This window comes from Condylostylus longicornis, unplaced genomic scaffold (genome assembly GCF_029603195.1).
Source record: "Condylostylus longicornis isolate FDR11 unplaced genomic scaffold, ASM2960319v2 ptg000018l, whole genome shotgun sequence".
In the NCBI taxonomy this organism is placed as follows: Eukaryota; Metazoa; Arthropoda; class Insecta; order Diptera; family Dolichopodidae; genus Condylostylus; species Condylostylus longicornis.
Window position 1 is genome coordinate 950,054 of NW_026577987.1, and position 16,977 is coordinate 967,030.

The 16,977-nt window shown below is 25.4% G+C and overlaps 2 protein-coding genes across 4 annotated transcripts in view; both read left to right on the forward strand.

Moving 5' to 3' along the window:
- The first annotated feature begins 2,120 nt into the window (after nt 1-2,120).
- LOC129606212 (sodium-dependent nutrient amino acid transporter 1-like) overlaps nt 2,121-16,977 on the forward strand; it is a 35,133-nt gene continuing 20,276 nt past the window's right edge. For 2 of the 3 annotated variants that reach the window (XM_055516384.1, XM_055516381.1), the window contains exon 1: nt 2,121-2,215. The gene's annotated coding sequence lies outside the window, so the exon portion shown is untranslated. The remainder of the gene's footprint in view (nt 2,216-16,977) is intronic. The other variant, XM_055516382.1, reaches the window with a different exon arrangement.
- Nucleotides 13,458-15,801, forward strand: LOC129606213 (uncharacterized). Its single transcript, XM_055516385.1, has 5 exons — nt 13,458-13,753; nt 13,830-14,048; nt 14,140-15,200; nt 15,285-15,351; nt 15,484-15,801. Exons 1-5 carry the CDS (start codon nt 13,660-13,662, stop codon nt 15,768-15,770), a joined length of 1,728 nt encoding a protein of 575 aa, XP_055372360.1. The 5' UTR covers nt 13,458-13,659; the 3' UTR covers nt 15,771-15,801.

The following is a 16,977-nucleotide window of genomic DNA, read 5'->3' on the forward strand; positions in this document are numbered from 1 at the left end:
TTTATACATATTATAATATAAGTATTATGTTTGTAGTGAAATTAAGCATATAGGAATAGACTAAATTTAAATAAAATAAATACAAACTCGTTTGATCTATACATTTATAAAAAAAATATAAACTTAATTACGTTATTAACAAATAAAAAACCGTTATAAAAGCTACAAACCAGTAGTGTTAAGTGCAGACATCCATATCACTGATTTGAGCAATGAAAGCTTTATTAATCAAGATCATGGATGCAATAATTATTTGTAATATCGTTTTCATGTCATAGCTATTTGAAATACACTTTTATACTGACCACTATTTTCAAAGTATATAAAAATTTGTGATTTTACAATAAATATTTTAAAAAGCTCAACTTTGCCCGCGAAAACCTCAGCTCTTTTTGCTGTTGATTTTTTTTTAAAGCAATCAATAATATTAAAGCATATTTGAGTCTGCATACATATTCTGGAATGGTATATGAATAGGAATATTATTCTAGAATATATGTATATGTATTTGTTGTAGCTTAATATTTCGTTACCATTCAGTATTTTGAGTTGGAATTTACTAAACATAAAAAGATGGGCAATTCGAAAAAAGAACATATTTACCTATCTCACACCCGCCTTATGAAAATTAAACCCCGCAAATTTCTAAAATTGCCATTTTAAACTATTGTAACAACACCACAAATATTTTTTTAAAGTCTGCCAAAGCAGGAAAGTAGCAGTTAGTTTCTACTAGTCAAATATAATACTGACAAAATGGCCACTGATAATTTAGTGTTATCTGGAAACCGTTTTTTTTTTTTTTAATTTTTGATATTGTGTTTCTTCTAGACAGTAAGTTGTAGGAGTCTAAAATTTTTCTCTCGGAATTCGTAAAACTTAAATTTTCGGCACCAAATTTCTATAAAATGTTATGTCTATAATTATGTCTATAATTAATCATCTTAGCTCATGTATTTAAACATCAAATTCGATCACAATATTAACGCTTCTTTCAATTGTCTTTTATCTTATTGTGTATACAATAAGGTAGGTTATGTGATGGCGCCGAATTTTGGATGTCGAGTTTTCCTTGCGAACGCACTTCTCTCTAGTAGGGAAGTGTAAATAAACTAATTTTAGCAACCTTTCGGTCCGTCGGTCTGTGTGTGGACGCGTGTCTACATTTTTGATCAATAAGAAGAAAACGTTCAACAGATTTACTTAAAATTTAATATATAAGCTTCATTCGACCACACGCGAATTCTCCTTACTTTTGGAAGAAATCAAATGTCAGCAACTGCACGTTTACTACGGGCCAAATATACATTTTTGCGAGGATTTCATTGAAATTTAATATTTGAATTCGAGCTGTTAAAACAATGAATATATAAATTTTTTGGAAAGATCAAAGCTCGGAAACTTATCTGGAGGCCGATTTTACATTTTTTATCATATCTACGGAACTAATTGATGGAATTTTTTAAAATTTAATATTTGAGTTCTGGTTGTTACCAGAAGCTACTGAGGAGCTTTCCGTATAATTCGGACGGCACAAAATGAAACTCTACTAAGAACCTAATTCTTCAGAAATACTGAAGAACTATACAATGCAGTGGACAATATACAATGCGGTCGGTTATGTGTTGACCACATCAGATTTTTTTTTAAATCTAATAGTTATTTCTCAATAATACATAAAAACCTAAATTTTTGATAATTTCGTTAAGTTCACAATATTCTCGATAAATAATTATGTTTTATGCCATTTTTCAGTGTTTCTCTATGCACATTGTATGTGCCCATAACATTGCTCTTGTTTTTATTATTCATTTTGTGTTTTATCATTTTATTGTAGTTCTGGAATTCATCTTTAAATTTTTTGTTGTCAAATTTTAGTATACGAGTAGTATTTTCTTACTTCATCATCAAATAACTAAAAAAAATATTTCATAGTCATACAGTTGTGCATAATATAACAACATTAAGGTAGAAAAAAGTAGAAGAGAAAAATTTTTTAATGGAATATAAGAAGAGAAGATAATTTTTACAAGAGAGCTTTTTCTGCACTAGGTGTCAGAGTATAATTTTTTTACATTTAAATATAAAATCATGGATAAGGTAAGCATTGTTTTCACTCGTTATAGTAACCGTTAAAGCGATTGGTTGGTTCGGTTTTCGGAAAAAATTATTTAAGCTATTTTTTATGCCTAAAGGATTACTTAAAAAAAAATAAGTGAGTGTATGAAATAAATTTTGTTTTAAAATTGTTTGAAAGAAAACGATATTGATAGTATGTACTTAAATTACTTTCAAATATAATTATGCTTAAAAATTTTAAAATATTATTTTGAAATTTTTATGTAGGAAATAGTTTCTAACTGAAATTTTTTGTATTTTAAAAAAATTTCTGAAATAAATAATTAATGAAACCTAACTGAATTCTGAATTAAATAATTAAGTAAATAAAACCTAACGAAATATTGTTTTAATTTGGAAAATTTCGATTTTTGGAATTAAAAAGAATTGAAATTGTTTAATTTAAATTTGTAAATTTGAGAATTGTATTGTGTTAATAAATTTAAGATAATAAACTTAATATTATTTTCTTAGTATAAAATTATATAACTAAAATTCAATGATACTAATGAAACAGTTTAAGATGTAAATAACCTTTTAATTCTACTATTAAGTGTAGACCATATACACTTTAGTAACCTTGTCCTAAAACGATCCGCATTCTTCTCAAAATTATTTATAAGACGCTCCATTTTTATTTTTTTTCTAAGACAATCAAAAATAACATTAGAATAATTTGAAGTGATAAAAGCAATAAAAAATATTTAGATAACTAAATCATTAAAATGCATGCTATATAATTAAAACTTAATAAAATAAGTGCTTTGGTTTACACAAACGGCAATCATATGAAGAATATGTCTGTCTATACAATGATTATTTTTTGGTTAAATAAAATTATTTCACTTGTTAAAAATTGTTTCCTATTTTCTATTTACAAGAGTGATATTTATTATTTCATTAACTTATTTGCATATTAAACAACAAGTCGAATCTAATACTTTATAAGTACCTTTTCATTGTTCTACGAAATTGTTTCAATAAAATTTCGAAATTTCATATTGTCAAAGATTCAAAGAAAAAATTTTTAATTTACGAGAAAAAAAATAACGCACTTAATTAATTTAGGTATATTAAATGTTAATTCAATAAACATCACAAAATTTATTTAAAGAAATAAGTATGTGTTTAAATAAATCATAAAATGAAGTTTAAATTTATGGATATCAGTTTGTAATTTGTAAGTTGATGTTTCATTAATTTCTTTTTTAATTTTTTGGCTTCTTGATTAAATGATTTCAGTGTGTCTGTATTTCATATTTGTTACAGTGCAACGAACTACAAAATTTGTGTTCAATAAAAATCGGAACGAATTAAAATATTTTCTAGGACTCTTAAATTTTAAGTAAATGCAATTTTAAAGTCATGCTGCTTCATAAAAGGTACATTTATGAATTTTTTTGATGAAAGTGTCGTCTTATTTATTAATACCTTACTGCGTTTGTATATTTAATTTATTGATGCTAAGGAAACTCAACAATACACTGCAAAACTAGATTTTAGAATAAATGTTAACTTTGAATATAAACACGCTATGTTTGCGATTATACAATGTGGCATAGTTAGCAAAATTCTTTTGTTATCATATTTTAATTTAATTTAAGTTTAGAGTAATTTTAGAATATTAAAACATTTTATATTGTTCAAATTAAATCCTCTTTTTAATTAATTTGTCCTTTGTTATTACATGTAATTTTTTAGGAAGCTCACAAATTTAAATCTTTTAAATATTTACAAAAATTGAATATAATTAAAGTTTTCACTAATTTCCCTATAATTTTATAATCTTCAAAATATATATAAAATCTTAAAATGAATTATGTATATATGTACATAGTTTTCAAATATTATAAAAAAATATTAAAAAATTTAAATCAATTAATAAATTTTTTATAAACCAACATTTTTTACAAATCAATCTGATGTGATCAGTACGTAACCGACATTTTTTATTCTATAAAAATTGTCCACTTACCAAGCATATGATTTTAAGGGGGGCATACATTTGAGCATAAGTTTCTCTTTTTATGAAATTGTTAAGCTTTTTGTTATTCAAAGGCAGAAAAAGTCTAGCAATCTATAATTTTTAGTTATAATTTCAAAATAAAAATTAACAATTTTATTATTTTATTCAATAATAAAGATTTTAAACTAAAATGGGAAAATAAGTTAGTTTTTACTAACTTACTTTTCGCATTTTGCATTAAAAATTCAAATAACTTGTTTGTATAAAATTTCTAACAATAATAATTTGGCGAATTTGGGCACTGAGATGCTGTAGTTGGAGATGATCAAATTTATGATATAATATTGCTATACATATCTCGTATTTATATTTTCTAAATAGCAAAAATTCATTGGTGGAATATTTTTAATTCAGTATGCTGTAAAAAACCTATTATCTTACATTTTATGTATTGCCACTCTATATTTTGTATATTCGGTAAAAAAATATACAAGCACATAAGACTTTAATTATTGAATTAATTATCTGAAAAATAGTTTATTATAATTAATTTAACTATATATCTTATAAAAGATTTCTAAATAGTAACAACATCTTAGCATTTTTAAAGAAATCGACTGACGAATCAATCAGAAATACGCGGAAAATCTTAATGATATACAAAAAATTATATAAAAAAAATATAGCAAAGTTTACCTTGGTTTTTTTTTATATAGACAAATGATGTAGACAAAGACAATCTTTTTACTATAAATCTTGTTTACATATTAGATATAACTATATAAACATATATGAATATGTTTATATAGTTATATAAACATATATATGTACATATATGAATACACATACATATGTACATAAACATATAATAAACTTAATCATGTGCTCATATCTCCTATTATATTATATTCTTATCAAAATAAATGTGTGTAAGAATTAAGTTTATAATTATAATTCTCCTTAGAATATTAGTTAGACAATTAAAATTTTTAGCGTAAAATTATTCAAATAAGACAATAGAGTAGTAATATTGAGAACAGGTAAAAATTTATAACATTCCTTATTATCGAAAAATTAGTTTAAGTTCTTGGATTCAGTTGCCAATATTTGAAAATTATTGAGTAAACATAGTAATGTAAACATATATAGTACAAAGTATATATTTATAAATGAATAGATTAGACGATGGTAACATGCTCTACGTTCTTTATGGTGTTAGTTATATTTTACCTCTTCGCGATAACAGTTTCCATAACATCATAATAATAAGGGAACTTGAAATTTAACCCATTACGATACATTTTATTAATGTGTTCATACAACACATTTTATTAAAACTTATTGAATCATAAAACATAAGCTGGCACATTGACTAATGAACAACGATATAAGAGAACATCAAATTTTTTATTTAAGATTTTAAGACATTCCAGTCGCTGCGTAGAAAATACAATTACGACTTCACAGTTTATTTTTGTGATAAATAATCTGATTTTAATAGAGAAGCTGAGCGGACTCGAATTCGAAATCACACTTAATAACATTGTAGAATGTTATGAATGTATTGACATGCATATTTTTTTGCGTGTTTGAAGAGAGAATAAATGCTCAAGTTATTCATTTTTACTCTTGTGCTTCATTCATTGTTTCTAATCAATCAAACTTAAAATAATCCTTTTGTAATAGGGAATTTTATTTCGTGTTATTCAAAATACCCCGCATTTTTTTCCCTTTGTTTCTTTTGGCTTGTTTATTTGCATCAAGTCATTATTCAAAATTAATTACGACTTTAAACTTGAATTTAAATTTTTTGCTGAAATAATTTAAGAAAATTTTTATTACAGTATTTCAGTATGTTTGTAAATAACGTATAGAGTTAAATATTTCTAAATATTATTTTGAAAGTTTAAGAATTTCAGAGTATTTATTAATGGTAAAATATCATAAATTAATATAATGGTTTCGAATTAAATTTAATTATAAATTTTATAAATTTCAACTTTTTTATTATTTTGACGTAATTTTCTTGCAATATATATACATATAAGTAAATATTTTATTGAATAAGTGTATCTGTGTGTTTGTTTTTTCCAAATTAATTTAAATTAAGAACAATAAATTTTTTTTAGAAGGTTTAAATTCTTTGTAGATATCCGGTTTTCGTTTTTAAAATTAATCTGGAAATACATATGTATATATGTATGTTTGGCTTATTGGATTCATATTATGTCAAATAAATTTGCAGAACGATTCGACTTTTTGTTGTTTGATTTAAAAGTTCAAATAAATAAACGTGAACATTTGAGTAAATTTTGTTATTTCGGGTTCGGGATATTTATATGTTACTTAAATCATGTCTACATAAAATTATTTGTGTGCCAAATTTTGTTTCTAAATTTAAAAAAGATACACAGAATTAAAATAGTTTTTTTCACAAAGGAGATCCCTACATATAATACTAGAAGCGACCTTTTTAAAAAATAGAGCATAACAACCGCTAAGAATTTTCTTTAGAAGGTTTTTGAGTATAAATAGGTATTAAAAGTGCATTTAAAGTTAAAGTTTAAGAAATTTTAAAGGTGTGGTATATAAGTTATCATAATCAGTTAGGTTTTTAAGACACTGTAAGTATTCAAGTTTTCAAAACTTATTAAACAATAGTAATAAAAATTTCGTTTGATTTGTTCTACTTCAAAAAATATTTAGAAAACTTCGTTACAATTCCTGTCTAATATTATTATCTCAATTATTAATTTGGTTTCAATTAATCTTTATATTTCTTTATCCAAGTTAAACAAACTATTATTATGCTATTGTGTTTAATGAATTGTAATTGATCATTATTTATTTTGTATTATCAAAATTAAACGGCTTTCTTTTATTCTCGAATAAACTAATAATAAATTTAATTTTAATTTTTATAATTAAATAAGCGTTATCGTAATTGTTTTTTAAACCGATTTTTACAAATTTATTACAAAACAAATAGCAAATTATTGATTTATAAAAATTAAAACATAATTTCCGATATAAAAGTTATAAACAGTTACAACTTGCTATCTTCCTAATTAAGTACAAAACAATATGATTTTTAGAACAAAAAACGAATCGTGATTTTAATACTTTATTATACATTATCAGTATTCGAAAACATAAAAATTAACTATTTAAAGATGTACAATACATGCATGTATGTGTAAATAATGGATCCATATATAATGGATATATGGTTCCATTATTCATTTTGAAGCGTAATCAGGTTATTTCATAAGACCTTGATTTCACTTTTTTTTATGCACATTATATGCACATTATATATTCAAACAATCAAATAATTTATTTACGAGTTTGAGGTTTATGAGTACAAAATAAAACTATACCATGACAGCTATGTAATATGTGCACAATTCGTTAATAACTATATCAGAATTGATAAATACTTGAGTGATATTTCAGTGCTTTTTGCATACTGAAATTAACTATAAACTAATTCAAACTTATAACTAATATAAATTAGTAATAAACTGAACATAATGTTTAGTTTTTAATAAATTTATATAAATATATTATAGTACAATTTACGAAGATCTTGACAATTTAATATTTTATCTAGGAAAATTGAGTATCAAAATTTTATTATTAACTCATTATACCCGTGATCTTAGATATAGACTCAAGTGTATGTTTTTGATCAGCGTCAAATTCAGACTTGATTTAGCATTGTCTGCCTGTCCGCCTGTCCGTCCGTCCCAACGATAACTCAAAAACTAATTGAGCACAGTTCACCAAATTTTCAAAAAATGATTTATTGTAGTAAGTGCCAGAATCCTATTTAAATTGGACACGATCGGGGTACCGGTTCGGGTAGCTGACATACAGCTTCAAAATTTATTTGGCTATAATTCAGAAACTATAAAAGCTGCGGTATTAAAATTTTACAAAAACAAATGTATTAGTACGGCCAATGTGTCACATAAAAGTCGTTGAAATTACTTGGCTCCTTCTGGTACCTGCCATACAACTTCAAAAGTTATTTGACTATATTTCAGAAACTATTAAAGCTATTGTATTGAAATTTCACACAAGCAAATATATTAGTAAGGCCGATGTGCTTGATAAAATGCATTAAAATTTCTTGGCTCTTTCTGGTAGCTGTCATACAATTTTAATAGTAGTTTGGCACACAGAGTATTTTGAAAAACACATAGTATTGAAATTTTGCATAAATTAATATGGTAATACGGCAACCTAAAGTCATAGCCTGTCCCATAGTCAGTTATGGCATCTTTATTCGCACAAAGGATAACAAATTCGTACGGGTATCACATAGTTATCAAGGTCAACTATATTTTTTCTCGTTTTAAACTTGAATGTCTAACATTCCTAAGAGCTATGTATTTAAAATTAGTTTGATATTTTTTCAGACTTGATAATAAGTTAATGTTGCGTAAACCGAGGTTGGACTACCTAAAACCCAATCTTAGTTTTAGAAACCCCAATACCAATCTTCTATGAAAAAAATCTATAATCCTTTGCATTTATGTTTTGTAAATGATCTTTAATTAATGAAAATCAATGATCTTTTATTAATGAAATATGTTTTAAATTTTCTAATTTTTGAATTACAAAAGCAAGCTTTGGGATACTCAGCATATTTTCAATTGAATGTTCTTTCAATCGAATGGGTTAACAGCTTTTTAGGGTAATGATCCTCACTTTGCGTTTGGAAGTTTGGTTTTTGGAAATTTGTTAGACAAATGATTTTCATTAATTATTAAGAAAACACAATATATATGACATAGAAGAACTATAATACAAGAATAAAAGAAAAGAAAAAAGTTCTAAATACTCGTGTGCAATTTTACTTTATCAACATAAAAAAAAATTGTCATAATAAACAATCACAAAAACTTTTGAAAAGAACACAATACTGAAAGAACCTTGCAAATCAAAAAAAGATAAACAAAACTGGCAGAACATGTTTACCAAAACGTGAAAAGTTTATTTTCGTTTGGTAATTTGTTAATTTCTTATTTGATATAACTTTTCCGTAGATTTCAGAACACCTTATACTAACTTCCTCAAAATATTCATATTTTTTAAACAGAAAGTTTAACTTTATGTTAAACAGAAAGAATGTTGTTAACCGAGAATATTTTTGTTAATATTGAAAATATCACTTTTTTTATATACCATGCACCTTCGTGAAGCGTATATTAACTTTGATATGGAGGCTGTAAACCCTTGACGGAGTCATCTCGGCGTAGACATATATGTATGTTGTTGCGCACAATAACTTAAAAACGAATAAAGCAAATAAAAACTAATAAATGTATGTGCTTACATGTGCACAAATTCATAGCTAAATTCACAAAACTTAGCAGTTATGCACACAATTATGGATAAGAAATACCTCAGAAGTATTTATGTAAGGACTTGATAGGTTCATGTGTAAAATTATAGGTCACTCATATCCTTGAAGTGTTTTTTTGAATGGCTTAAGAGGTGCGGGTAACTGCCACACAACTCCAAAAGCCAATTGTAACTATTCGGAAAACAATAAAGTTAGGCTCATGGGATCTGGCAGTCATTTGTCTAAATATACTTCACACACACGTATTCTTGAAGTCTGTTTGGAATAGCTTGACAGGTTCGGGTAACTACCATATAACTGCAAAAACTCGTTTTAAATATTCGGATTCATGAGAATTTGCAGCCATGGGATGGTCTGCCATACAAACCATAAAAGCTAATTATTAGTTTCAAAAACAAGCCTTTACAAATAATACCCTGCAGATGAGCTGCAGGATATTATTCAGTCTAATTAGACCGACTGAAACATATTTACTTGGTTTTTAAAGACTTTAGCAAAAAAAAATTGTTATCGTTTCTGGCAAAATTATTCTTAATAGAGGGTTCATTTATCAAAAAAAAACCCACTACAGCTGGTGGAAAATTTTTCAATATATTCTTAATTGATCATATTAATCATATGTATTGGCTTTATTAAAGTACCGTTTTCAGAGAGAAAGAAAATACACCACTCATCATGTTTTGTCAGTATAGGATATTTTGCGGCTGCATTCCAATAAGGGAAGCCATGTCAGCGACAAAAATACATTTCTAAGTAATACATTTTTGTAGGCATGTCACCTTAATTCTTGCTGACTTTCTTAAAATTTAAAAGAAGTGTTTTAAGGAAATTTTCGTAATGTTGTGCAGCACTTTCACTAAACAAAAAAATTCACTTAGCCGGCCACATAAGATTTTTTACCTTTTCTACATTCTATTATTGAGCCCTTTTGTTTTGGTAACATTTTTTTTAACTCGGTAATTTTCTGAAACGAAATAGCAATAATTTTAGCTTTAGAAAATTTCCTAAACAATAGAAATATAGTTATCTCTAATAAGTAAGCTTTTAATAAGTTGGTAAGGTGTCTCTGGTTTGACTTTTTAAACATGTGCGTAGTAAAAGACCGATAGTTTCGAAGCAAATCATACTTATACGCATGGCACACAGGCGGCGGGAATGCACTAGCACGGAAATCTTAGTCCACACTTGCGGACTTTATAAATCTATGATTCGGCATGGTGTGGAAAGGTTTTAGCCATAATAATGAATATGAATTTTTTCTGTTAAAAAAAATTAACATTGATTATTAAAATTAACGAGAATAAATATGGATGATTTTAAGTAATTAGTGTTGATAACAACTCTGTGCTATGGTTTTTATTCGTTCATGCGAAATTTCAGCACTGTAATTTCAATAGTTTCCATAATACACTAGTAAATGCCTTAGGAAATTGTATGGCAATTTCAGTTACCGCCACAAGTCAATTAATTTCAACTAGTTTTAATAAAAGAGTCCTAATCAAATATTCCTTGTGCGAAATTTCAATGCTGTAGGTTCTTTAACTTCTGAAATCTATTCAAATAACTTAAGAGGATTTATAGCAGCTATCATAAGCGCTTATGATATCTTAATAGCTTTTACCAAAAATAATGACCATATTACCATATTTATTTTTGTAAAATTTCAGTAGCGCACCTTTAAAAATTTTCAAGTAAAATAACATCCCCATTTTCGATTTGACACAAAATTTCGATATTGTAGCTTCAATAATTTCTTTTATATAGTCATATAACTTTTGAAGTTGGGGAGCAGCTACTCGAACCACTGCCTCGATCACATCTAATTAAAATAGAGTTCTTGGGACGGACGGATAGACATGCTTAAAGCTACTCAAAATTCGACGCTGATTAAAAACATACACTTATGTCTATATCCTAAAACATTATTTCTTAGCTTTACAAATGATAAGGCAAATTTATTAGAGCCTTTGAACACATGTTCGTTAGTATATAAAAAGTGAAAACATAATTTCCGGGCCTTAAAAATTACGCCCCCAGGCAAATGCCAGTTTGTTTAAGGTCTCTAAACTGTATAATATTGTATGTATATGATATATATGTCAAATACATTCAATCATGAAAGTTTAAGTAACAATTCATTTCAATGATATTGTCAATAGCGGAAAAACTGATATATATAATGAATACAAAGTACTGAATTTTGCTATAGAAATAATATTAACCAAGTAGCCGATGTATTCAATTATTTTGCTTTTTAAACAATTTTTTTCTATTTTTTTAATTTCATTAATAAATTCGAAATATGTACATAAAATATGAACGAATTGGAATTTTTAAACTAGCCTGAGAACCGATTTTTATGTTAAAACGAATGACTAAAGAATATAGGAAAGTAATTTCACTTAATATAAAATTTAGGTTTAAAATATTTTACAAAAAAAATGTTGTTTTCCTTAAATGTTCGCTAAAATTCTTATGAATAAACTGCAAAACTTTTATGAATTTAAAAATATTTTGATATTTTAAATTGAACCATTTTAATAATTCTTAAAGAATATTATTATATTATGTCCATGTTTTTCAATGATGTCCATATTTTTCAATTTTATAAAATTTTCCAGTTATACATATGTACATACATATGTACATAGTTTTGTGTTGAAAAATGTTGTTAATAATTTCTTTATTTATGTAAAGAAAAGTACAACTTATATTTATTTATTAATAATATTATTTCCGGCTAGAAGTTTAACGTAAAATATTCGCGCATCTGTATAGGTAACTGCTTTTATTTCATTGTACATAAGTAAACCCAATTTCAAAAAAAAAACTCGTATATTTTACATAAATGCATTTTTATTGCCATGATATTTTAAATTCAAGTAATACCAATAATCTACAACAATCCAATCCAACCAAAACTACTCGTAAATGAACCGAGTAAAAATTTTACTATATTTTGTTCTTCTGTTTTTTCTGTTTCGTGTAAAAATTTTAACATCAGAATGTATGAATGAACCACAAATCCAATACGACGTCGTTGTTTTCAGCACGATGATGTTTACCTTGAAGAAATCACTTTTTTATATTTTTCTTGTATTTGTTTTTTTCTTTTTTATACTTTATGGTAATTTCTTAAGATATTATATTAATTCACCTGTAATTTTTAAAAACCAACTATTTTGTAATATTTATAATAATAAAAATAACAATCAATATTATTAAATAACTTTTAATAATAATAAGAAAAAATAAAAAAGAATAAAAGTAATTTATAAAATAAATTATAGGTACGAATTTTATTGTTATGATGATGTTTATTGCAATGCGAGTATTAAGATGTAACCATAATTAAATAGTTATTTAATAAATCATTAGGCGTTATACTCGTATGAATGGAGCTGAATTTGAATGGTATACAGCACCTGTCAATGTTCTTTTTGTTTGTCTTTATTAATCTTTTCGATATTGTGTATCAAATTTTTTAAATGCACTCTAAAAAAAGTGTGTAAAATTAAACACGATTTACTACAATTATTATAGTATTCTCATGTTTAAAATTCAACTGCTATAGTAAAAATACTACAGTGATTGTAGTAAATAATATTAAAATGGTAAAAATAAACTTTTTGTGTAAAATTCAACAAAAAATCGTGTATTTTCACAGAAATATGTGTAAATTTCAACAAAAAAATGTTATTTGCTTAATTTTACACATATAAACGTGTAAAAATAAACATTTTGTGTAATTATAAACAAAAACCAATGTAAATTTCAACATTTTAGTGTAAAGATTATACGCAGTTATTTTATGAAATATGATTTTAATATCAGTTGATCGCTGGACTTTAAACATATCGCGTGTGTTTTGTTTTTCATTGTTATTCATTTACATTTGTTAAGTATTTCAAAAATTGTGGTAAATTAAAATATTAAAAAAAATTGGATATTATTTTAAAATATTTAAAATATTTAATACTTTGATTTTAAAAATTTTAATTTAAAATATTATAAATTTTAATAAAAGTAAAATTCACCATGACTTTTAAATGCAACAATTGTGATTTTGTTTGTCAGAATTTGCTTTTATGTAAATATAAATTTTTATGTAAATATAAATTTTTATTTTTACTTCTGTATGCATATAAGTTTGTTATATAACAGCAAAATTTTAAAGTAGATATACTAAATAATAAAAAAAATGTCACCTGTACCATTCCAAATTTGGAATGCAAATAGATCTTTAAAGATCGTAGTTTTATCTATGCCAACCATTAAAGACGTCATTGAAAAAGGTACGTATTTACCCATGAATTAAGTTATTAATTATTTTTTAGAATCCATCTACATTTTCTCTTACGTATGTTGCAGCAAAAAATCGCGGAATAATTGGATCTCAACTAGTTCTAGAGTCTTCTGGATCTAAAATAATGGATGACGAACTTCTTGAGTATTACTCAAAAAACCAAAATCAAATTTTTATTTTATTGGACGATGAAGAAGAATGGGTTCCTGATTTGAATTTGTCAGCTATATTAAGTGGAAAAGATTATGAAAGCTCGCAGAAAATCAATTCTAGTATTTTGAAAGGTTGTATTATAAAAATCTTTATCTTATGTTATCTTATGAATTTTTTATTGTAATTTTTATTTTATTAATCAAATTTGTTTTATGTATTTAGATTTGGAGATATTGCCAGCATTGGAAAATGCAGAACCTAATAATTTAATAGAGACACAAATCAACAAAAAATCATCATACTATAGTAATCTAGCGGCAGTATATATACCAATTGCATCTACTTCTTCCTATGCATTTGTAAATGAATCACAAGAATCCGTATCCAATACTGAAACGTTATCTATGAGTAGTGGAGTTTTGTCTTCTTCATCCAGTACCAATAGCCAGTGTACAAAACTTTTAGAAAATTTTAAAATACCGTGGAATAAAATGCCATTCGATGTAATTGACATGTTGAAATTAAAACAGAATATAGGAAAAAGAATAAATTCAGTTGCCAACATTATCGTAGATGAACTGCGTAGTAAAACTTTTTTTATTCCCATGAAAATTTTTCGTATGGTTGCTCACCAAGCAGTATCTGAATATCCAGATTCATTTTTACAATTTGATGTTGACAAGCAAGTTGTTTCTTCTTCACCAATAGCTCTAGTAGAAACTATGAGAAACAGAAATAATTTTCTCAACCGCCCTCCACGTAAAAGTAATTCTGAAACAGGAACACCAGTTCATATTAAGAATAGAAAAACCACAAATATACTAAAAGGATCTGTAAAAAATTGGCAACCAAAAAATAAATTATCAGAAGAGGTTAAACTTACTTTGGACGGAAAAAAACAGTATTTGCAACAAGTTTATGGGAGAGAACACAATAGCGAAGAAAAAAAGATTATATTACAATATATGAAGGATTGTTTTCCCTTTCAAAGATTATATTTCAATAGTATTGACAAAGTTCCTTCAGTAAGAGACGTAAAAGAAAACTGGCCATTTATTTTTGAGAAATCATGTTTGTTTCAACATTTTACAGAATTAACCAATCTAAATCCTGAGCATTTTAAAAAACAATTTTCATCTGAGAAACCAATTCTCTACGAACACTTTATGCAGAACAAAACAATAAAAAGCTTTTTTGCAAACGAAATAAATGATGAAAAAATTATATGTGCGGTAATAATGCATTTTAAAGAGGACCAAAATTTGTTTTACAAAAAGTTTGAAGTGAGTGTGGGCTCCAAACAAAATCATAAAATTGTTATTACTACTGTCGAATTTTTATCTTATCTTATCTAATTTATGTTTTAGCTTGGGACTACTTTAGATGAAATAATCGAAGCATCCCCAACTTCAGGTCCATGGATAGCAATCGTTGGTAAGTTTATAAATCTAAATATTATTGCATTATAAAAAATTAAAAAGTTGATGATAAAATTATGGGGAATTTCGAGAAACGTATTCCTTAACTTTGACAAAGAATAATTCTTATTTAATTTCTAATTTGTAGATATATCGGTAGAGAAGAAAATGGGATACATTAGTTTGGAAAAATCTCCAGTTGCATTTCATGAGAATCCAGAAATTTTGGATCTGTTAATAGAGATTATAGCTGTTTTTTATGTTTTTAACATCATGTATTCAAAATCAATGTCACAATCTTATGAGTTTTTTGTAAGATTTTTTTACAAGTATTACCCAGAAGAAATTCGTGGCAAGAAAAAAAATATTAGTAACATGTGCAAAATAAATAATTTGATAAAAAGATTAGATGAATTAAGATCCAATACGACATAAACAAAAAAATTTAAATTATCATAATATAAAACATGTACATCGATATACAACATTAATACTAATTTATTTACTTTAATGATAAAAAAAATGCAATGTGTCTAAAAATTTTATTAGAAACTTAAACTATAAATTATATTTTTATAATGATAGGATAACAAAAATAAAACGTTAACTTTTGTATATTTAATTTTTTTATGAGAATAAAAAAATAAAATGTACAAATAGTTGGCTATATCAAAAATGGCTATTAGAATACAAATTATTGGATAGGTAAAATATAAAGATTATATTTTTGATTGGCAAAGAAATGACCTTGAAAATTTAGGATTTGTTATTAAGTTTTTTAATATAAATTATGTTTGCCTATTAAAAAATAGAAAAACAGAAGTGTACAGATTGTGACTTATGCATATGTTTTGATGTATGTATATAATATAAGAAGTAAATTTTGAATTAATAAAAGTAGACTGCACAATAAAAAGTTATTATGTTTTATATTTTATATAAATTCTGTCCAGACTCATAATCTTGAGGAGAAAAAATTTTTAAATTTTGTTCTAAATTAGTGCATTTTTATGTAAAATAAAAATTAAATTGTTAAATTACAAGTAAAACAACTTAACAGACAATTGCAATTATAAAATTTAAATGAATGAATGCTTTCATAAAATATAAGAAAAATTTCAGACATTAATTATAAATTATATATTAATTAATATTATATACTGGTGTATGCATATAATAAACTCGTATATGTACGTAAATATAAAAACACCACATAACAATACACTGAAATATTCTTCTTTATGATTTCCAATATAAATTCAATTAGTTAAATTTTCTAATTGCAAACGTCGGTAAAGTAGTTTTGATTGGAATTTAGCAGTGAAATTTTTATTTTAGTATAAAAATGCACAATTTATGTGGAAAATTCAACAAGTTCTTACGTAAAATTCCAATGACGAGAGTAATTTTACTCAATTAATAGTTTATAACTACTGCAATAATTATAGTAAAAATACGTCGTTATAGTATAATATTACACAATTTCCTGAGTAAATTCACTACAATTGATGTTTATTATTACCATAATAATTGTTGTAAAAAATTTACACAAAATAAGTGTAAATATACTATTGCTTGTTTAATTTTACTACAGCGTTGTATTTTTACAACAGTGACTGTTGTAAATTGGTTGCCTACAATA

What these genes read in the sequence shown, in the direction of transcription:
- LOC129606213 (XM_055516385.1), top strand. Translation starts at nt 13,660, where the DNA reads ATGTCACCTGTACCATTCCAAATTTGGAATGCAAATAGATCTTTAAAG. An exon ending in CAATTCTAGTATTTTGAAAG is followed by an intron (nt 14,049 to 14,139) that starts GTTGTATTATAA and finishes TTATGTATTTAG; the next exon opens with ATTTGGAGATATTGCCAGCA. An exon ending in TGTTTTACAAAAAGTTTGAA is followed by an intron (nt 15,201 to 15,284) that starts GTGAGTGTGGGC and finishes TTTATGTTTTAG; the next exon opens with CTTGGGACTACTTTAGATGA.